Source organism: Simochromis diagramma, unplaced genomic scaffold (assembly GCF_900408965.1).
Source record: "Simochromis diagramma unplaced genomic scaffold, fSimDia1.1 OVJJ01000603.1, whole genome shotgun sequence".
NCBI lineage: Eukaryota > Metazoa > Chordata > Actinopteri > Cichliformes > Cichlidae > Simochromis > Simochromis diagramma.
The window spans coordinates 14,409,379-14,432,964 of record NW_024387414.1 but is presented as its reverse complement, the minus strand read 5'-3'; the positions used below and the strand labels follow the sequence as shown (position 1 = coordinate 14,432,964).

Below are 23,586 nucleotides of genomic sequence, written 5' to 3'. Positions count from 1 at the left end.
GGTTATTAAAATAAGAGTCCACATTTTGTTTAAAAAAAAAAAAAAAAGCAAAGCTGATTCAAGTTGAGGACTTGAATCGGCTAGGAAAAAATGACAGGAAGCAGGAACCCATTCTGTGAGTGTTTAATCAGAAACTGCGAAACAGTCAAGACAACAGACTGTTGGCAACAGAGTTAATTTTAAACTGCAAAGTAAGCTAAAGGGCAACAGTGGTAATCAATATTTATATGTATCAACTGTACAAGTCCCACATTAATCTGGGACATTTAAGACAAAAAACAAGACTAGTCTGGGTTCAGCTCGGAAATATCTGCCAATAGATCTTCATGACATGTTTAGACTATATCGGAAACAATTTTATCACTTATTGAAATCATCCCCGGTCTATTGTCTCTTCACTGGAATTACAACATCCAGTACTTTAATGAAAAAAAAAAATCAATTTGTAAACTTTGCAAGCACAAAACCAGAATCTGCACTGGAACTCATATTTCAAACTTCCATTCAAAACTCTTAGTTTGGCAACACAAATGCACAATTTTAAAATGGTTAAACTTCCCCTCATGAATGGAGCAGCAGTAAAAAAAAAAAAAAAGTGATTCTTTAACATCTGATTGCAACAAACTTCAAGTAAACAGGGGAAAGTTCAAAATTCAGGCTTATAAAAGTACAAATTAATGTGTATAAAACAAACTCAAATCTATACTTCACCCAGTATGATTGGCAAGTGTTCAAACATATTTTGTAAGTAGGTAACACTCACGTTTACAACCACTAACTTTAGTCGTGAGTTTCTCTAATTTCCAAAAAACAAATGAACCAGCCACACTGAGAACGACTGAGCTCACAAACTAGAGCTGACTGCATCGACCCCTTGCTCCTTAAAGCAGCACCCACTGCATTAGTGTCACAAAAACAGTGAAACGTACCTTTAATGTTTTTTTCCCCCCTTGGCTAGTGTTGCTACTCTGAAATATTCTGGGCTCTCGTTTTAGATCCTCAGTGTAGAAATATAGGACTCATTTTGGCAACGTGAAAAGAAGGTAATCACTGCATTTACACAGGCACATATGGCACAAATACCACAAAAAAAAAAAAAAAAAAAGTTCAAGTGCTTTTCATATCCTCACGGGAAACTAGTGTCAGCAGAGCTCAAGCTGCCTGGAGCAGTAAATAGTCTGCAGATTTAGCCTGAAGTGTGACTGCATACAAATCCCATTTATAAAAATGTTCCTGGATTTATAAAAATGTAGTCCTAAGATTTTTCCCAATGGTTATGCAAAGGAGTCTCAACATTAAATGCATACAGGATGACGAGTTCATAACTAATTTTGCTTGTGCATCTTCCAAGAACCCAAAGCATCTGAAATACGAGATCCCGGTGACTGAAGCTGAGCAACATAGACTGTATATTAAAGATGGAGATAATTTCTGGGTCTCGTGTTGTAATGGCCAGCAGCGAGCGTTCAGAAAGAAGTCAGACTATACACATCTATTGGAATTTCTTCCCTTGAGCACCCTCATCTATGAAGTTAAACACGTTCCTCATGAGATTGTGGTCTTAATCTCTAGTGTTACATTTCACTAAATACAACATGATCTTTTATTTGTATATTATTGTCCCCATTACAGTAAAAAAACAACAAAAAAAAGCAGTTTATGCCTTTTAGGTAGACCTACTTTGTGACTTAAAAACCTGGTTAATCCCTTCCCTTCTGCACATAGTCCTGTTCAGTCCAACCTGTAGAATCAGTGTGTATAAACGGGGCATCCCCCAAACATCGAGATGAGAAACGAGAAACACTCAGCTCACATAAAGGCTTCGCTAACCAGTGAGTCCATCTTTTATATACAGTCTAAGGTCCCAAAGTGCAACATGTCATGTCAGGACATAACATTACTTCTATGTCAAAGTCAGGTTTAATAAATAACTCCAGTACTTCAGATAAAAAGAGGCCTTTAGCCTATTTTATGAGGCCATGACCATCTTCGTTCTGTGGTGATTTGTCTGTCAACCACCTGCTGCTACAACGGTGACAGAAAGTGATTTTTTTGTTGTTGTTTTGTGGCACAACTCTTTTCTTCCTTAAACGCTGTCTGAGGCATTTTAACTCTTAATTGAGTTCTTTTAAATCCATCTTAAAAGAAGGTGCAAAGGAGTCTGAGCCGACAGCCGTAGCAAGGCCACCATACTGCATGTGCAAACTTTAAAATCTCACCTGTTTGACTATAAAGTTATTGTGGAGACTTTGAGGACTAACAGATGCATTAGAGGTTTGGTTCATAGAACTGTCTGCTTTTAGCTACAAGGAGTGTTCATCATAGTGCAGTTTCACTTCCACCTCTGAAGAGCCGTTTCTGCTTTCATAACCAAACACTCACTCCCTGAACTTTACCAAAACCAGCCTGCTGATCGCTGGCTGGGCTTCATGAAATCTTAGAGTTTGAGCTTTTACTTTGGTGACCATTTTTTGGAGTAGCAGTTACGACAAATGGTTACCTGGTCATTGGATTGTGCACCATAAACTAAATATGGTTTCTTCGTTATTTTCATTGAGACTTAATATATATATACTTGGGGCTGACAGTCATAACTATTAATATTACAGCAGACTCTTCTCTGTCTGACTACAAGGGAAGATATTTTAGACTCTCTGCAGATGTTCTGCATTCAGAGTCAAGCAGCTACATCGACAAGTTAGACAGATGCACATGTCGCTCTTTTCTTTCTTTTTTTCCTTCCTTTAAACAAATGACAAATCAAGTGTAAGGATCATAAAATGCATGTGCTCCACCCCTTAGCAGCAAACACTGTAGATATAAGTTGGCATATGGATCTTATACAACACTGAAGAGGTGGTACTCATGAGTGTGACTGTTTCGAGGCCGTCACGGCAGCGGCGCAGCACTCTTTCATGTTGGATTGGAGGAGCATCGCTGCAGGAGGAGGGCGTGGCAGGTGTCACAGACTCGCACTGGTTTGGGAGACGCTGGCAGAGGAAGCTCGTTGTCAGAGCAGCTGTTACAGAAAATCTCCCCACAGTTCCTACAGTGGTGCTGTAGAAAGAGACGGAGAGTAAAACCAACTTAAATGTTTCTGGATTCATTTTACATCCATTAAGATCAACGATTCTTTTAAGTATTTCTTGGGGTCTCTGAGGTTTAAACCATGACTGATCCTGAAGATCTTTTAGATAAAATGGGTGTAAAATCACAAACCATCCAAAATCATTCAGTGCTGAATACGACCCCGGTTCAAATGTAACTATCTGAAGTCAACTTAAGACAGACCTTTCTTCTTGAGATGGAGAACTCCTTCTCACAGAGCTTGCAGTGAGTGGCTTCTTTGTCCTTCAACCAAACCTGACCCCCCTGAAACAAACAACAAACCTGTGTTCTTAAATAGCACACAAACCAAAGTCAGCTTTGCTAACTACACTTATTCTGGGATTTTGCAGCTTCTTCTGATCCTTTTTTTTTTTTTTATTAAACTGTCTGAATTACCTGAAGAGCTTTGTTGGCTTCTTTGATGTCCTCAATCTTCAGTTTGGATCTGATTTAGACAAAATGGACAAAGTTACCAATCGAAGGGCATGAATTTCATTTTGTAGCACACGCAGAGATAAAGAAGATTTTAGCTGTAATGATAATGATATTGCTGTTGTTACAGTTTTTCTGACTCATTAAAACTGCTTAGTCTGGTGCCAAAAACCTTAAATAAAAGTATCAAACTACGTTAAAATTAACTTATTCTCACCAAACACAATTTTCCCAGTGATCTACATGTGATGCGAATGTCTTCTTCTTTTTTACATTAAACAGATGACAGCTTATAATTTAGATTTAAGCCTTAGTCACAGATGTCTAAATGCCTTTGTTGTGTGGCAGTGAAAAGCAAACTGGAAACTAAGGATGCTCTATTTTGCCACTGAAAAAAGAAAAATGTTTCCATCTGTAACTTAAAATGTTCAGTAGGGTATCTCAAAAAATTTGACAGAATAACTCAAAAAATGTTTGAGTCAAAAGCTCAAAATTTTCAAGAAAAGAACTAAAAGATTTCAACTTAATAAGTCAAAAATTTGTGTTAGCTCTGCCAATCAGGAAGCTCTATAAAAGACGTCATTTCAGTGTTACCCAGAAGGAGAAAGGGAGGAATCAGCTGTCCAACAGTTCATCATGACAACATCGATCAATACCTTTTATGCAGTTAAGGAGCCATTCAAAGCTGAAGAACCTCCCACCAATTTAATTTGTTTACACTTGCTACACATTGGTAGCTCACTCATGCTGTTAACACCTGATTTTGGCACATGTGTCTGTGTCATGTACTTCCTAGCAGCCACTGGTTGGTCAGTATGACAGTCTTTATAGTTCTCATGCTAGGATTTACTCGTAAAAAGGCTCATCTAGAATTGTTCCTATACCACATAATGTATATCTGATTCATAATCAAGTTTTAATACGCTGCGTGAGAAAAATGTGGAAAGGCCAAGACTTATGAGACATTGCCTCACCTCCCTCTAAACTGCTAAGCAACTTTGTTATGGCGAAAAGAGAGCTTTTCAAAATAAAGTTTGCATACTCGCTGAGTTTGGAGCCAAGCTCCTCCAGAGCTTTTTCCTGGTCCTCACAAATGGTCTTCAGCTGAACATTTTCATCCTGGAGACGATGAAACTCCTGGAAAAATCAATCAAAGGGAAGCAAGAAAAGAAAAGGATCAACATATATCAAGTAAACGGAAATGTGTACTGTCATAAGCACAAACACGCACTTTAAAAAAACATAGCATCCTGTCCAGTATTTATTTTCCCCCATCTCACCTTTTTTAGACCATTTATCTGCAGCGCCTCTGTGCTGAGCTGAGCTACTGAGTCCCTCTCCCTGTGCAGGTCATTTTGTAACGTCTGCCTCCACTCCCTCTCTATCTTTAGGTCCGTCTCCAGCTGCTGGCTACAGGTACAGCACATCCACATGTTTATATCAATAAGAAAGTGAAGGTGACAAAGTAATAGATTATATTATAGCATTCACTGATTTAAACATACATGGAGAAAAAAAAAATCAATGTATCAAGTATTTATGTAAAATTTAGTTAAAGCAGATGTGCTCATTATGTGTGGGTGGGTGTGTCTTAACCAATCAGTGTAGGCGGTTTGCTTACAGTTGCTTTTCTCTGTGTTCGATCTGCCGCTGGAGGCTGTCGGCTTTGTTTGCAAAATCCAGCTTGAAGCGTCTGGTGCCCTCCTCGGCCGAGGTGCGGTGCCGCTCTGCCTCCTGTAATCTGCACCATTATAACCAGGAACAAACTCAGGACCATGGAGAGAAAAAATTGGGAGGGCAGGGAAGAGGAAGTTGGGGTGTAGAGGGAGAAAACAACATAGGGAGATGGGCAGGAGGATGGACAGTAAAGTAAAGGAGGTACGGCTGAGGCTGGGATGAAGGAAGGTGTTGCAGTTTGAACTGCCAGGAAGTAAAACTGTGAGCAACAAAAGGACGCGTGACTGAGAATTTACCTGTGGGTGTTTAAAAAGAACAATAAGGAACACAAAAAGTGTAAAGACGGCAAAACAAAGATGCATAATCAAACAAAGCGTGGAAATCACCTAGGAGAAACTAATTGGACAAGGAGAGTAAAGGACAGCTTCTCTCACACTGAGTCTCTTTACCATTGCTTGTTTCAGACAGATTATTTTAAATCACAACTCATGCAAAGCTACTGTAGTCCTCTTCTTTTATTTGCTCCGCCACACTCTGGCATACACTGACTGTTGACTGTTCACATAAAAAAATGTTTCTAAACACGGCATGCTAAAGGTTTCACAAAAAACTCAAAACATACCCGGCATTTTCAAAACATCTACCTTTATTGATCACGCTGATAAAAGACAGTAGTTGTGAATTTTAAACAGCTGTACTGACTGTTTCTTTTTCTTCAGATTAGAAGTATTAGGAACATGGAGTTAAGAGTAGAATTACTTCCTGATATATCACAAAAGTCAATAAATATGCCAAGACAAACACAATAACGCAGTTCCCTTGACAGGAACTCCAGAGGTTTACAGCTGTGTAACTACAGGTCTTTTCATTTGGATCAGCTGTCTGTTCTGCAGAGACAAAACATACTGACTGATCTAAAGCTGCTGGTCCCACAGAGTAGTATCTAAAAATCTCAACCTGACAATGAGATGAGCTGTGTGCAAATTCATGTATTTTTTAAAAGACATAGTGCACATATTTACTTTCCACTATATTACTTGAGTGTCCAAATTCTGAGCATGTGATCTAGGCTCTATATAGTGCCCCAACAATGAATGTAAACTACTTTCTGCTGACAATCTCACCAATCCTTACAATTTGTACCTTTACAGTGTCGTGTGTCAGAGAAATGGAGCAAAGTTTTGTGTCTGAAATCTCCATTTAATGCTTACTAACCAGGGGTAAGGTTCGCCATGCAGAGAAAACCGGCAGCAAACTAAAAGCAGCAGAAATTTCTGACTAAACATCTGCAGGGGGACCTCAGTGCCTGATTATAGTGAAATGTAGACAGCAGCAGAAAGATTTTGTTTAGATTTGTGATGGTTTTCCTGTTCCAGCGCTTACTTGTGAGCATTAACAGTTTCGGCTGCCTGGGAAGAAAATAAAAACGCTCTTCCTGGTGGAGGAACACACAGCAAAGAACAGAAACGGTTACTCAAACAACTCAGCCAAGACAGTGTGGATGCCTTTAACTATTTTCCTAACAGGTGTGTCTGCATTTTGTTTTTCTATAGTGGCGGGAAGGTCTTTAATGATCAAGTACTAGCACCTTCCACCTTTATTTTTCATCTTGACTAAACGTTAAAGGGACTCGACTCAGCGTTAGCAGGTAAAACCTCTCAGCAGCTGTGACACAAAAGCCGAGCGCATGCCCCTCTAACTCAATGTGATCGATAAATACCTCTATGATTACATCCAAACAGCCAGCTATCTCACTATCTGTGTTACTGCACATAAACTGACTACTGGAGACAGGAAGAATATGTAGCACTTGTATGTATGAGTGTGCACGCCTGCGCATGTTCATGAATAGTAGTGCATGATTAATTGAAAACCTTTTTTCAGTTTCTATTAAAGTATTAACTGTCTCAATATTGGATCAGTTAAACTGTCATGACAGAGTAAACTTTCCCTCACTTAGCACTAACCATAGACTGTATATAAAAGATGGACCTGGTTTCTGGATCTGAAAACTGAAGTCAGTGCAAACCTGCATACTTTCTAATGTCCAGCAGGGGGCAACCTGTCTGGTTTTGTAACCATGCTTCATTTACTTCATAACAAGCGGCTTCAAACAACGCTCATCTTTTACCGCTAATGTCTATTATCTCAGGCATATCTTAAAAAACTGGCGACATTTCAGCACTGCCAAATATAGCAAATGCAATGTGGAAAGAACAGAAAATGCACTGTATATGTAAGTTACAGGTAGCTCGGACACACTACAAAAGAACAGTGAGCAGCACAGCCGCCATGTAGCCAAGGAAGTGCATTATGATACTACACAGATGTTTTAGATGTCATAGTTCTTCAAAAGTACAGCAACTCATTTGTAAATCTTATCAAACCTTTCATTAATTTACAGTGCTCATATATTCAATAAGGTGGCCACAAGGATATTAATAAACACTAGTTGTACTTAGCGCTGTGTTCAGTAACCAGCCTCCCCAGCACACTCTACACACTACAGCTGTGCAGAACTAGTTGATTAGACATTTAATGGTTGTGGCATCAGAAATACTAGCCGATTAAACATATCCGTATTTTATTAATACACGAGGACATTACTAGTTCAAAGAGGTTACAACACCACCGTCCACAACCTGGGGCTGCAACCCAACAATCGCAGGCACCTCCTCCTTTCTCTTTTAATAGAAAGGAAAAAGCGAGGCGGGAAAGTATTCTGTAGTACTCTGTTTAAAAAAATAACAATCATAGACGAACGTCTGTCAAAATAAACTGAAATATAACCAAGCAACTCAAGTGACGTGTAACCACATTCTGCACCGGGTTGTGGAAGAAACCAAGGCCGCTACTTCGGTTATCCAAAGTCTGCAGACTGTACATGTTTGCAATGTTATACACGGCGGCATTTAAAACATGATTTGATTAGGGGTGTCTGTAGCTCAGGAGGTATGGCAGGTTCAGTCTGTAAGCCAAATATCGTTGGGCAAGATAATAACCCGAAGTTGCTCTTCAATGCATCGGTATTCATCGGCGTATGAATAGATATGATAGAAAGCGTTTAACCATAGAAATAAGTGCTTAAATGAATGGGTGTGAATGATGCTTGTAAAGCGCTTTTAGTGCTCAGAGTAGAAAAGCACTATATAAGAAGCAGTCTATTTACCATTAACACAATTAATGTGATTAATGGTTTCATATAGCTAAAATACAAAAATTCTAATGTATGATAAAGTTTAAGCTTATCATACATACACGTGGTAAATTTTTGGATGTTTTCTGTCTTTTAGAGTAGTCAACTAGTCTAATTTTTCCTCTCATTTAACAACTAGTAAGTTAACCACTAGGAGCATCCCTACTTTCAACACAGCTACCTCTGAGAGAGGGTGGCATTGAGCCATAAATGCCTACAGAAACATGGATAAGAAATTAAGTAAATTACGTAAATTAAGTAAAAATTACAGCTAATGGAGTCGCAAAAACGAGTCAGAGAGGTGAACAAACCTCTCAGTCATTAGTTTAAAGTCGTCCTAAATGCAGCACGATGTTCAGTTTGTACATTATGATCCATACTAGGAGTCTTTTAGGGTGGGCCTACATAACTTGCGTGTAACATCCCTCCATTTCTTACTCAGATCCTCCCCTCGTTTGTCATGTTTCAAAACACCAAGGTGGCAACAATCAAAGCGCTCAGCTCACAGTAACTACATCCATTTTTTGTATCCAGTCACTGTTGACCAACAAACCTCTTAAAGTTGTTTGGATGCATTTTAACCAAAGATCACGAGACACGGCAATAATCTCTTTGAATCCCAGCACTTTGCTGATGAAGTAAATAAATCAAACATGCAGTCCCAGTTTCACCTGAATCTGTGGCAGCTCTCAGGCCCTAAAACCATCTGAATATTATGTGCAAAAAAACAGGAATGTTCTTCTAAGTAAAGTCCGTTTAGTCATGCGCTCATATCCTCAGAAGGAGATGTCCTTGACTAGCTTATACTGGTGCTCTGTGTCTGTGCTGGCACACTTGACAAATGACATAGCAAGCGTTCTGGTCTGACTGAGCAGATCCTTATCACTGCACAGAGGAGCAGGGATAAAAATCGGGAAACGAAAAAAAAAAACCCAAAACATTAAACATGGAGGTTTCGAGGGAGCAAAATGAATGGATGGAAGTTATAAAAGAGAAACAGAAGGGAGGGAAAAAAGAGGAAAGAAAGGAGGGAAGGAAGAAAGGATGTCAATACATCAGTGGCCCGGGTTATACTTAACACTTTTTGCGACTTAACATCACAAGCACAACAGGAAGTGTAAACGTAAGGCATTGTAATATTCATCTGAGTAAGCTTGAGTAATGAAAAGAAGTTGGAAAAAGAGGGCAAGGAAATGCAGAATATAGATGATTATGACTGCGGCAGATAAATCTGGAATTTCCCAGCTACATCTGCACAACACTGCACTATCAACATGGAAGATTTGAGCCTGGACACAAAGCTTTACGCTCACAACAACTACATGTCCGATTCTCAGGGGGCGATTTTCCATTAGATGTAATAAAGTGATTCTTCATATGATTAGATTTACTTTATTAAAACGTTTTAGCTACGCCACAAAACTCCCACTAATGTGTCCTTTAGCACCGGCCTACAAACATCTTTAGGATAGCCAAAAGAAAACATTCACAACCAATCGCAAATAGGATGGAACAGATTTAAACCAATGGGAGAGGAGATGGGAGAGGTGGAGTGTGTTGACTGGAAGACAATGGGCTCGGGTAGGGGAGGGGGGGTCATAAAGCATCAATGAACTCGCAGATAAAACCACAAACATGGAGCAGGTACACAGTGAAGGACTGAAAGACATGGGCCAATAGCAACAGAGCTGAACATGCATGAGATTTACTGCAGTGTGTCAGATATGATAAATATGGGATTGCAGGGTTTCCACAAGGAAACTAGTAATAACATATTGAACTAGTGTCTTGATGCTAGGCATCTGCCTAGTGGCTCTGCTCCCCTCTGAAGAAAAAAAAAAAATCAAAGTTTTTGTCTTTTTTTTTTTTTGTAACCACTGCACAAATCAAAAACAATTAAATGTTTAGGGAGAAGAGAAAGGTGCATTTCTACTTGTTTGTTATGTTTTATGTGACTTTTATTACTTCTATGGGCTACCATCAACCAATCTGCCCTATAGAACATATTGATTAATAATCATAGTCCCAATTCTTTTCTGTATAGAGTTATTTACACCGAAACATAACAACATCATCAAAAAAAATTCTCAGAAATATCAAACTTACTTTTCTAAAGAGGCATAAAGTATTATCAGCTTAACTTAAAGGTTCAGAAGTCTGAACAGAGCAGCAGAGAACATGGTGTAAACACCTGGACGTGAAACAAAGGGGACAAAGTGCTTTGACGGTGTGTGCTGTGCATCCAGAGGCTGTGTGTCTCACCTTTGCTCCAGCTGCTTCATGGTGGCAGTGATCTGATTGGTCTTCTCCTCCAGACGACTGATCACATCATTCTTCTTCTTCATTTCCTCGTCAGACGACTTAAAAAAGAAAAAGGGAAGTAGTAAGGATTACTATAGTTCTCTGTTATTTCTGGATCTTAAACATTATATGATGATGAGTGTGTGTTTGTACCTGCATCTTCTGGTACATTTCTACATTGATGGCTTTGACCTCATCCAGCTGCTGTCTCAGTCCAATCAGTGTGTCCTATTAATGAAATCAGAGACTTAGCTGTGTTCTGGTCCAGTATTGGTTGTCTTCTTTACGCACACATGCGTGTTTTTTGTTTTTTTGACTTACTATAGCAGTTAAAGAAAACTGGATGCTCATATTAAACATTCCCTGTGAGACTTCAGACGGCTCTAAATGCTCTGTTACCAACAAGTTCTTCTACTCTTCTTATCAAAGAAAGCAGATAATTATTACTGGCTGCAATCCAAGATAGTGAAGTTAAGTTTGGGTCGACTGCAGGACAAGATTCTCTGTAGAGAAGCAACTGAATGATATAAAGAATCTGCATAACATCAGACTGACCAGTGAGTCACCTGGTAGGGAACCAGGAACCAGCTGGTTAGCAGTGACTGAACATTAAAAATCAGGAGTGTGAGGGTTATAAATTGATCCTAATCACAGATTGGGTTATTTGTTTTACCAATAAAAGTTTAAAAAAAAAAAAATACTGGCATTCACCAGTGCTACCCCTCAGCCTCCTAGTCAATATACCTACGGTATCAATTTGAAAATCCTAGGTCACCTCCTTATCACGTTCACAAGACTTTCAGAAAACTCATCCCATTCAGAAACTTGGGAATCCATGTTGCCCACCCACCCGGCAGGGTGATGACAATATCCCATCAACCTTTTTTGAACAGGTAATGATGGCTGACATTTTCTATCCATTGCAGTTGGAATTTTAATTATGTTTGCATCTCCTCACAAAGATGAATTAATGCCGCTGCTTCAGTATCAGTAAGTAAGAATCTGTTCTGCAAACAAAATATTTGTTCTTACCTGTTTTTCGTGAATATCTTTCTCCAGAAGTTTCATGGCGAGCTCCATTTCCTGCTTCATCGACACCTGGACCACCAGCTCATTCTCCACATCCTGAAAATGGCAAAATGCATAAATGTAATGTTTGTTTATAATGACGTCATGAACACATTCCACACACACACACACGCACACACACACACACACACACACACACACACGCACGGCCACTGTCTGACCTGTCTGAGCTGACACTCCTCTTTTAGCTGTCTTCGCACCTCGTTGTACATCTCATCCAAACCCTGACGAGACTGTTTGTACGTGTCTCTCTCCACTGACACGTCACCTTGAGTTAACTAAATTAAAAAATTAAAATAAATTAAAAAAAAAAAAAAAAACACCAATAGGGAAACTTTATATGGATGGATTGTAAGACCTAATTTCCGTTTCATTTTTAGTTGAAAAAATAACATTCAGAAACGTTCATTTTGTGACACAGTGTACCTCTAAATGTTGCTGCGTCTTCAGCAGAATGAGGCTGTTTTCACTCCTCAGCTGCTGGTTTTCTTCCTGCAGTTTGATGATGTTGTTCTTGGCTATGGCTAACTGCACACACAAACATATCCACATGTATTAGGAAACATGTTTAAAACCTAAAACATTAAAATCTAGTATGGTATAAATGGATATCACAAGTAAAAGACTGTCTTCACTTGTTTTGCAAATTTAGGTTTCTTCTACCCACACACATTGGACATTTTGCTTAACAAATGGTCCCAAAAAAGGCAAATTCGTAGATTTCTCTTAAATAAGCTTAAACACAGATTTGTTGGTTTTACTGTACATGACTTAAAGGAGTAGTCACCCTTCAAAAGCCCAGTTTGAAAAAGAAAAACCCTGATAAGAAACTCCAAATTTGGCTGGAGGATTACAGCTTAAAGGTTAGACATACCTCAAACCTCTAACCAAGTGGTGTCACTAGAGAGCTGCATGTGCAACCGTGTAACTTGGTGAAAAGCATTGTGCCAAATAGGCTGTAACGGCTTTCACAGATGCTATTATACTCAAAATATACTCTATGACTTTAATGTGTAACAGACAAATGCTTCTCCACACAGGTGACAGGTGAAATGAAGACGCAACTCTTTGGTGATTATTGGTTCTCACCTCCTCAATGAGTTTAGAGTTGGACTTCTCTAGAGAGTCGACTCTGCCCTGAAGCCCGTGAACTGTGGAGCTGCATGAAGAAAAAACATTATGGTGGGCCTCTGACCTCTATATGAGTTTCATTAAATTAATGTGCAAACCTTTAATATTTCGTATATGAAACCAGGACTGCAGTAGCTGTAATATAATCACAGACGCCACACAATTAGGGTTTGTTTAAAATTGTTAGCATTAACGAAAGACTCAGATTAGTCTACGTTCATTACTATCAAGTCTGTGAGAAGACAAAAGTTGGATTTCTAAACCACCCAGACGAGTTTAATCTCAAACTCTGGAATACTTTTATTCTGGGAAGTGTTGTGGTAAAAATACAAAAACTTCCTGCAACTTCCTGTCAGTTATTAACAGCACAATCTGCAGGTCGTCCAGCACACAGGTCTGTTTCCAGTACAAACAAATGTCTTACTTGAGCTGTCGGTTCAGTTCCTCTACATAATTCTTCTGATCCAAGATGGATGCTATCTGGCTATTCCTGTTGTCATAGAAACAGACACAAGAGAAAGAGAGCTGCATCACATTTGGGGAAAGAAACCAGCTGCATCAAACCGAGGAGAGAGAAGAAGAAAAAAAAACTGTACCTCTCTTCACTCCTGTAATCATCTATGTCATTCTTCAAATACATGGAGAAGTCGATCACCCCGACCTTAAATGAATAAAACGAAGGCGCTAGTATCACTCAGAGGCAGGCATGTTGCTTTTCACAACGACTGCACAAACATCAATTTGAAGGAATTTGAAGAAATCCAGACAATTTACAGAAATTAGATGGCTACAAGCACATGTTGACTTATTTAAAAGTCACAAAACAAACACAATATATGCAAGTTGTAACTACAAAAATGTATCAATTAACCGCATGCATGCATAAAAGCCACCGGCTCGCTATAGCACTATTAAAATGGTGTGTTGGAGAAGAGCTGATAAGAACTTAAAGGAAAGTTAAAGTAAACCAAGTAACCATCCTTTGGTTTCATCCTGTCAAAGGAGAGGATGTTATCTGTTAAATGACCTCAAAAATTGAAACATAGTACTGCTTGTCTTCTAATTCACACGCTCTCATTTCATTTCTGCCCAGTCAAGCTCTCTACTGGTGTTTGGCTTCTACGGTGAAACACAGATCAAATGAGAGTCTTACACACACTTTTAGACACACTAGATGCAGCTGTAGATGTATTCAGGTTTGTGTAATCTGCTGTCCTGGGCTAACGGTTGAGGCAGGATTGGTTTTCGTCACCTCTAGTCAACACAAGATTTCTGCTACCTAATGAAACATGCAGGGCTTTGGGTGTTGTGTCTATATGTTTATATTTAGGCCTCTGAGGCTCCAACATGAACTCCAGTGGCTCTGAATTTTGTTTATTGCGCCTTTAATCAAAATCACGATTAAAAGAAAGAAGAAGGAGAATTTAAAAAAGGCAGTTTCCAATTGATTAATACTGAAAATAAATATTAAGAGAGAACACAGATTGTTTTTACAAAGGGAGTCAGAGATGCAGAGATAAAATAACTTAAACTGGCAATCACACTTCCTGAAACCACACAACAAAAGATAAACTGCTTATGCTCAAAGGTCACGTAGTACAGGACAAATGAGTAACATTCTTTGCTCCACTGACACAAAACACCACCCTCTGGTGCTTGGTATGGTGTAAGCAGGAAATTAAATAAAACTGGCTGCACAGCAATGTCAGACTTTTTCTAATATCAAAATATTTCTCCCCGTCAGTGGCGTACCTGAGAGTCCAGGTCCTCGCCTTTCACACACAGGTTAGCATCGATGACGTTGAGGCCCACCAGCAGGCCCACGATCACTGCTCCCTCCTCCTCCAACATAAGAGCCGAATTCTCATAGAAATCACTGAGGAAGCGAGAGATGACATCATCTGTTACCCTCAACGGCCTGAACAGTCAATCGGCAATGTTTCATCATAAATATATAATAATATTCACATATACACATTCTCTCTGGTGTACCTGAGCAAGTCTTTTCTGGTGATGAGAAGTCGCAGGTAGTCGGCCAGCCGTTTCTGCATGAGAGCCAGGCGCAGCCATGCTCTGGCTCTGCCTAATGGAGTCCTGGAAACAAACACCAGTGATAAGGTTGGATTTCAAGGTGTTTCTGAGGGTCTGTCTACTCAAGTCTGCAGTAGTTAGATTCTATTTAACCCTGACTCTTGTTACTGTTCATCATCTATGAGATTGGAACAAGAAAGTGCAGCATTCAGTATTTTCTCTTAAAGTTTGACAGAGATTTCGAAACATTTTCTAAATACTGAATACAAGCTTTTTCTATTTTCAGTGTATTGGTGTTCTCGCTCAATCCGAACATCCAAAACTTTGCTTTCTTTGTGGGCACAGACACTGTTTGAGCTTCCTTGTATCAAACCTTTGCGTCGGCACTCAGCGTTGCTAAAATCCTGCTTTTTTGCACGTCTGTTGCTCTTACTCAGCCCCAGCAAAGGAAACAGACTCTGTTCTCTGTGTGAAACAACACAACTGTTCCTCATTTAGGACCAGATCAAACTCGAGAACTTAAAGCGTGGCGTGGAAACTGTCCATGAACGAGGTTTAGCGTAATCCTCCTCGCTAGATCCACTGAAGGACACACCTTCAGTATGAATGCAGGACACGACACTTTTTGTTGTTGCTAAACACATCACTTCCAAACTACATAAAGGTTGGTCCTGCTCTATCGCTAACATTATTTTTCTGAAGTTTCTGCCAAAGACAGTTCCACGTGTCACATGTTCAGAAATTGTATCGATATGAAAGAAGAATAGGGAAATAGGAAGACATGAAGCGGCAGAACGATTAAAGGTGAAGTGAAAGTAAACACCCAGGTACTTCCCTGAGCTGGCTCACGTCACATTCTCATTTCAGCGTTGATTTGCAGTCTCACACTGAATCCCTGTAGTGCTTGTTTGCATTTACACCTGTGCACTGCTCTCTGTGTTTGTGTGTGGGTGTGTTTGTGTCACAAGTGGAGCTGATCATGAAATTTGAGCTAAGAGAGCTACTACCCTGTTTTGCTGAAATATAGAAAAGAATGAAGCCTGTAAAATGAGATAACAACCTGTGTCTTCACTGGAAAAACACTAGCTCCTGCATTAGCATTAACAGCAAGCTAGATGTAGTTAAAACCCTATTACATTGATTTAACAGATGCATTATCTGTGCTCTAATCAGTAAAATGTCTACACAGAAAAGCAGATAATTCACGGCTGTGTCATGAGATGTATAGCGCTTTTTCTGGAGAGGTGTATGTAGTACTATAAATCAAGCTTTACTTCTGATTATGATTGCACGGTGGACGAGAGGTCAAGCCATATGAGAGCAAACGTGTGTGTAAATACATGTACTTCTTACTTAAGTCCTGGCAGGTCTCGTACGGACGCTGAGATCTCTGCCGCTTCGGGACACAGTTTCTCCACCAACTCCAGAGGACCCCACAGGGACTTATTAAAACCCAGAAAGGACTTCTTCACTGGAAAAAGAAGAAAGCAGGAAAAATCAGACATCACAGATTCCCAGCTTACACATAAAATTAGCGCCAGCAGGAGCAACAAACTAAATCACAAAGTTGGAACAAAAACTGGCCAGAATATGGAGATTTATGAGTCACTGAGAGACGTAAGACCACTGAACAAATGCTCTCCATCATGGACAAGACATCACACCTGCTCATATACTACAGAGGCACCAGAGCTTATTATCACTCAGATTTATTCAATCCCACTGCCATAAAGAACACCTCGAGAAATCGCTCCTGCAGTTCTCTATAAAACTTATAAATTGAATCAAACTCTCTTCTTTTTCAGAACTGTGGATATTATTTATTAATGCCATGTGCATTTTTTTATTTTATTACTATTGTATATACCGTAATGTTTTGCACTACCTCACATTTAAGGCCTTTTTTTATTATTAGAGATTACTATACTGTATGTATTTTTCTTTGTGTTGCTGTTTAAACACAGTAATTCCCACTGCACGTTCAGTAAACAACAATAACAAACAATCTATCGTGCAGTTACACTAGCACAACGCTGACATCTTTACCTCTGAGCCCGTGTTTGAGGCAGTGCTCCATGACCACAAAGAACTGCTGGAGAGGGGGGTAGTCTGAGTCCAGGGTCCGCCCGAAGCTCAGAGCCGACTCGATCAGACCTTTGATACTCAGCTTGGCCATATTCAGTAAGTTAGCTCGTTCCATGGCCATGGGGTCTCGCAGGGCTGCGGGAAAACAAACGGGAAACACTTTTAAAAAATATCCATGGCTTTACATTTTCCTCGTACAGAAATACAGATTTAGAAAGAAATTATATGGAGTCTATTACATTCTCTTAAGAACTCCATGCAGAGTTTAATATAGGTTTAAACACAGCCACTGCACAGCAACAAGAAATAACTATTAAGAATGATTTATTTACCTTTACGTAACACATTATTTCTTTTGTACACACAGAATGCAGATAGAAATTAAAAGGTAACTATCTCTCAGCAGGAGCGCCACCAGATTTTTTTCATAAGGGTGGCCATATTGATAGCACAGAAAATAGGTACACCAAATAAGATTTTGAAATCTATAATAATCTGTTTTAATTGACCGATTGATTGACTAATTGACTGACTGAAAGTCCCAACCATTAGTTAATGATTGAAAAAGAAGAAGCTTAAGAGTCACTCTCCCAGAATAGAGTTAGCTTAAAGAGCAAACTTATTCAGGAAAAACAAATAAGTATTAGATCATGTAAAACTGAAAACTGTTGCCTGTCTCTATGTTGGCCCTGTGATCTGTCCAGGGATTGGCACCAGTTTTTCTGCAACCTTATTACATTATTACCAACACAGGACAGTTTTGCCAGGGGGTGGGGTGCAAATTTGGCCCCCACTTGGAGGTGCCCCTGTTTCTCAGAGATTTGGGGGGCTTCATTTAATGATCATTTTCAAGATGTCTCACTTTAAAAGCTTGACAGATTGATGATGTTTTTGTCAGAGGGCTAAAAAACTGAGTCAGAAGAGGTTAATGTCATACAGCTGGTAATTATCAGAGACAAGCTTGCTATACTGAGTAAATACCTTGACGTCAGGTTGCATATTTGTAACATTTTCTGATAGTCTACCTGAACAGATCAGAAATGTGTTAACAAATCTTTGTCCCAGTTCTGCACCCATTATGGAAATTATCCTAGGCATGAAAAGCCAACATCCCAGAGAGGTAAGGCTTTTAACTAGACAACCCAGTTAATGTAAAGCCAAACAGCAGAACAGGACACAGCAGGGTCAGGTGAAAGCGTGCAGATATGTTGCCTAGCACCTTTAATTGCAGTGACAGGTTGGCCCTAGAGGGAAAGACTTATCAAACCAGGTCATGTAAAGCTGTTGATACTAAAATGCTTAACACATGTACCATTATGAACGTTAAGGAAGCCTGTTATACTCGACTTTATTCGCTGGTCATATTACACGTGAAATAAAAACCCTCTCAAAAAACAAACAAACAAACAAAAAAAAAAAAACAACAGGTCAGTTAGGCGGTCAAATGCTTCATTACAGATATTTTTTTTAAACACTTGTCTCTGCATGATGTCAGTGAGTGCAAATATCCACAGCAGGTTTCTGAAGCTGGCCACGAGCCAAATTTGAAAACAACAAAACACATGTCAAACATTTGAAAAAGGTTTAAAGTGTTTACTATCCCTGCAAACAGAACATTTATTCAACTTAGCTGTTTTTGTGCCCTACCAATAATGTCCACCCCTCAGTTTAAAAAGCACTTGGTTAAAGAGGTGTAAGTGGTTTAAAATGGATCCTATCAGACAGATGACCTGAGGGACAACACCAGTAGATTGGAGAAGACAAATAAGGACCACTTTGATCTGTTAACCATGCAAAGTTACTCTAGTAGAGCCAAATAAGAAATGTGCATATACTGTGCCTTTGAACAGCTAAATTGTCTTGAGTGTTGCCATAAATCATGACAATCTTTCCACAGATACATCTTCATCAGACTAAAACACAGAGGTGAAGCAAAGCAATTAAAAGCAACAAGCTCACTCGTCGCATAAGGCTGGAAGTTGCAGGGGTTTAAAATTCGTGCTAGCAATGCAAACATTTATCAGAAATAACTGTTAACTGCCTGTTTCATCCTTAATTCAAACACAAGTCCGTGATGTACATCTGAAACCAGCCAGATTATTTATAGCTCTGAGTGTGGGAGGTGATGTGGTGACAGAGACAGACACTCGGGCTGCTGGGCAGAGGCAGTAAAGCTCTACAGTTACTGATTTTGTGAGATCACCAATAGGGTGACAACACATGCAGCTAACAGCTCTGCAGCATGATACAAACCCCGGGGGATGCAGAGGGGCATTTTCCATTTGCACCAACGCAGCATGTGATGTTGCAGGCAGTAAAGCTCCAGAACAACTAATAACAATAAGACATGGGGACTATTGTGCAAAAATCACACCGTTAGAAGTATCAATTAACTTAATTAGCGACTGTTTTAACGTAACCAACATCCAAATTAGTTACTGGATGTCATCAGTCCCGTCATCAGTAACCAGGCAGTCCTTCACACCCTCACGGCCCGAGAAGCTCATCAAACTCTACCTTGGACGGCCCAGTCTCCTGGCAGGGACGTCCTGTGTTCCGACACTTTGGGCAGGACGTGAATGCTTCCTGAAATGGTCTCGGACGCCTTTCTGGCCAAAGCGAAGATAGGAGCCTGCCATCGCCCGTCTCCTCCACCTCCTCTCACCGTGCTGCTGCTGTTAGCTTTATCCCCTGCAGCAGCCTTCTCCTCCTGAAGCCTCAAAATTCCAAATACCTGGGATTTATCCTTGCTGCTGTCCGCTTCAGACAGAGACAGGTCGTGCTCTGCTGACGATGCCATGTTCAGGCGCTGAAATGACTGTAGCTAGGTGTGCTCTCCGCTGCGAAAACAGCCAGATTCAAACGGTTTTGCTAACCGTCGGCGAGCTAGCTTTGATGCTCAATTCCTCTGGCGAGCATAATGACAATCGCTGCGTATATGTCTATTAAAAAAATACCTGTGATGGCACTGGGCAAAGCAATGACAGCTCCAACCAGAATCAAAACCTGTCGTTACGTCCCCGAGCTCCAAAACGTATATTTGGCGCCGCTCTCGCTACATGATGAAGGTGAGCGCAGGTGCCGACCGCACAGAGAACCGCTGCTCAGTAAACGTGTATTTTCTATACATCGTGGTGGCGTAAAGATTTGTTTACAGCCAGCAGACCTAACCGATAGTTGGCGTCTCCGCCGTGCCACTGCACCCGCCCGAGGGGAGGTGTCACACACGGCTCACAAGACACACAAAAGGGAGCACTACGTAATGATTTTAGAGCCTACTCTGCCGCCCCCTGCTGCAGGAAACGGGAACTGCAGCTCTGCCCGCAGGTGGAGCGTGTACAGAAAAATAACAGGCTCCTTCCGAATAAAATCTATCTTCTTTCTTGCTACCTTTAGGGGTCGCCACAACGGACCACCTGCCTCAATCTCACCCTAGCATCCTCCTGTGTCACACCAGCAACCAGCATACATGTCCTTCATAAAATCCATGAGTCTTCTCTATGGTCTTCCACTTTTCCTCCTGCCTGGCAGCTCCACATTCAGCATCCTTTGCGCAATGTATCCACTATCCCTCCTGTGCAAATGTTCAAACCATCTCAACCTCGTCTCTCTTTGCCTCCAAACTGCTCAACTTGAGCTGTTCCTCTGATGTACTCATTTCTAGTCTTGTCCATCCTAGTTACTCCCCATGAAAATAAGCTCTGCAACCTCTCTTGTGCAGTCAGAGCAGATCCCCGATGTCTTCCCACCCCAACCTTGAACTCATCTACCATGGCGTCCCATGCCCTCTATACTAAACCTACAGTAGAAAATTCTTAAATAGCAATGCGGAATAATATTAAAAAAGAACAGTGGAAATCATAAACACCCACACAGTCACCAGTATAGCGAAAGAAGACAAATATTGGCAGAGAGCGCAGCTAAATGGAAAACTTGATTAGGTTTAGAGCTGACACTAAAGGCTGCAGCTAATAATCATTTAATTTTCAAATAATCTGAAAAAATAAAATGCCATTCAGCAGATTCAGTGAACACAACAGCATAAAAATGAAGCATCATCAAACTTATTTGCCATTGTCAGTGGCTGGTTTTCTAAATCCCTGAACATCCTATTAAACTCTTGTACCTCACCTGTTTTAAAGCAGTGATTTGTGGGTAAGCCACTGTTTTTCAATGTGAGAGACCAAACAGAAATTTCCATCATACCTTGGCTGTAGGCTAACCGCTCCATACTCTCACTATGAGTGATGCCCCAGCGGTGGAGACTCTGAGGGGAGTACATGATGAGTAGGGCTCTTTTCTGCCCACTGGGAACTGAAGAGTAGATCCTCCCTCCTGAAGTTGTCCACTCTGATCGGTCAGCTCCACAGTCAGCTTATCTTCAGTTTTCTAATCCCACTTCTGAGGAACAGATAGTGAAGAGGGTAACAGACTTTTAAGCTCTTTAAGATTAAACTACATAAGTGATCAAAGGAGCTTGCAAAGAAAATACATAAGTGATTGGCATTATTTTGACTTCTTTCATACATAAGAGCACCTAAAGTCATACATTGCTAGCATTTGTTCACCGGCACACCAGGATGTGAAGATGTGGATGGTTTTGAGGTAAACACACTCTGATTATCTGCTGCACTTCCTCTTTTTAAATCCTCATTTTGATCACTGACCCCCAAAACACATCACTCACATATACAAATCCTTTGATGTTAATAATAATATATGCTAAAAGTACCTTTGCTCAAGTATTTCATTTATCCTAAAAACTAAATTTCCCAAAATGTAAGTGTATTTAAGTAAAAATACACTCACCACCACATTTAACAGAAGGCTTTTTACCTTTTCTTTCAGCTATAAGGAATGCATCCACTGGGCCACCGCCTTTCCATCATACAGATCTAAAAGCCTCCAACCACACCAGCAGCACAATCCATTACAGTTGTGGCAGCATAGAGGCTTATAACACACTACACAACAAAGAGCACTGTTTCTCCTCTCTCTCTCTCCATGTCGTGCTCTCTCTAATACCTCAGGGCTGACCAGGAATCATATGACCAGGTTTGTGCAGATCTGTGCATTCCCTGAATGCTACCACCATTAATTCTCTGAATCTTCATTTATCAGTTCAGTCAGTAGAGAATAAAAAATTCAGGCTTCTGCTATCTCAGTCTTTTTTCCATACCTCACTGAATTTGTCTGTATCCATCTTTATGTCGTGTTTGTTAGAGTCACCGAGTATAACCATGACTGTATAACTATGCATCACCGTTCAAGGTAAAATGCACTGGATTTTAAATGTAGTTATTCTTTTATTTCATATTTTAGAGCAGTAGCTTTAATACATTTCAGTTAAAACTTCTTTGGAACCAGAGCTGTATCATGTTCCCGTCTATCTCCTCCCTCCATCCATGAACCACACCTAAACATTCTCCCTACTCACTACACACCACTTCCAGCCTGGTGTGTTTTTGTGCCATTTGACAATCCCTGGGACACGCCCTTCTGCCCGAGAGACAGCACAATGAGCCAATTGACATCCCCCACTGGAAGTTCTTTCCACCAATAGGGGTGTGGTACTGTTTCATCGTAGTAGGCAGCCATTCATTGTGCAGCAATGCTGCTGCAGTTGGAGCGGTGCTGTGATCACACTCTGACAGAGTCACAGATTTATTAGTTTCAGTGACAAGGAGCAAGGAGGATATCAGGAGAGACACATCTTATAAATAGAAAACACAGTATAATTACAACGTGCACACTACAGATTACAGTATGTGTGACAGCTAAGTATCACTCCACCACTCATAATGTGCCGTCGTTACTTAAACATGTGGATGCTGCATCTCACCTCAACAGGAAAAAGCGGTGCGTTGATCCTTGGTTATGTCAGCGTCTCAGCAATCTGTAATCCGGTCACTTTCAGGTGATGACTCTGTGAAAGATTGGTTTGATGTACATCAAAGGTTCACCTTATCCATCCAGTTACCAGCTCCCAGTCATCTGGTGACAATAATCTGTCTATCTCGCAGGTGGTGTATGGATGCAGTATCACAACATGACTGTCTGTAGTTCAGGAGGAGTAAGCCGGTACACGCTTGGGGGATATCACCGACAGAAACCACAATCATCACCCCACATAGCACCCAATGACAAGAGAGCAGGGAAGCTGTATGGGGGAGGGGTTTAGGAGTAACACAAGCAAGAACGGAGAGGAGGCTGAAAAGGGGATAAATACAGCAGAGACGAAGGGGAGCCGACAGAAGACACAAAGCAGGAAGAGACTGAGACCAGTGGGTCTCTTATTTGTGCTAATATGTACACATTAGTGTGACACTCTGAATGTATGAATGAAATGTATAAAGATATGAATGAAAACACATTGTCTGTGAATAGTGACTTCTGAACACAAGAGGGGAGGGGCGAGTCTGTTACCATCCAATCAGAAGCAGAGAGAGGGTCTCAGTGAAGCAGAGCAGTGATTGGTTCAGTTTGGGAGTGAATGACTCTGCAGCTCAGAGAATGAAACAGTTACCAGTGCAGCT

At 40.5% G+C, this 23,586-nt stretch overlaps 1 protein-coding gene across 3 annotated transcripts; it reads right to left on the bottom strand.

The window, feature by feature from the left end:
* Nucleotides 1-40: 40 nt before the first annotated feature.
* On the bottom strand, nt 41-23,157 carry rufy2 (RUN and FYVE domain containing 2). 3 transcript variants are annotated; one of them, XM_040011005.1, is made up of 20 exons: nt 22,893-23,157; nt 21,257-21,451; nt 17,012-17,185; nt 16,319-16,436; nt 14,927-15,028; nt 14,687-14,810; nt 13,531-13,595; nt 13,359-13,424; nt 12,893-12,962; nt 12,230-12,331; nt 11,965-12,081; nt 11,747-11,839; nt 10,868-10,942; nt 10,676-10,773; nt 5,162-5,281; nt 4,821-4,950; nt 4,583-4,677; nt 3,505-3,553; nt 3,292-3,372; nt 41-3,057 (listed from the first exon to the last, which is right to left on the bottom strand). In XM_040011005.1, exons 2-20 carry the CDS (start codon nt 21,330-21,332, stop codon nt 2,914-2,916), a joined length of 1,899 nt encoding a protein of 632 aa, XP_039866939.1. In that variant the 5' UTR covers nt 21,333-21,451; nt 22,893-23,157; the 3' UTR covers nt 41-2,913. The 3 variants fall into 3 exon arrangements, with proteins under 3 accessions (XP_039866939.1, XP_039866938.1, XP_039866940.1); XM_040011004.1 differs by lacking the exons at nt 21,257-21,451; nt 22,893-23,157 and adding an exon at nt 19,568-20,311; XM_040011006.1 differs by lacking the exons at nt 41-3,057; nt 3,292-3,372; nt 3,505-3,553; ... (3 more) ...; nt 21,257-21,451; nt 22,893-23,157 and adding exons at nt 5,844-9,298; nt 19,568-20,308.
* Nucleotides 23,158-23,586: the final 429 nt, after the last annotated feature.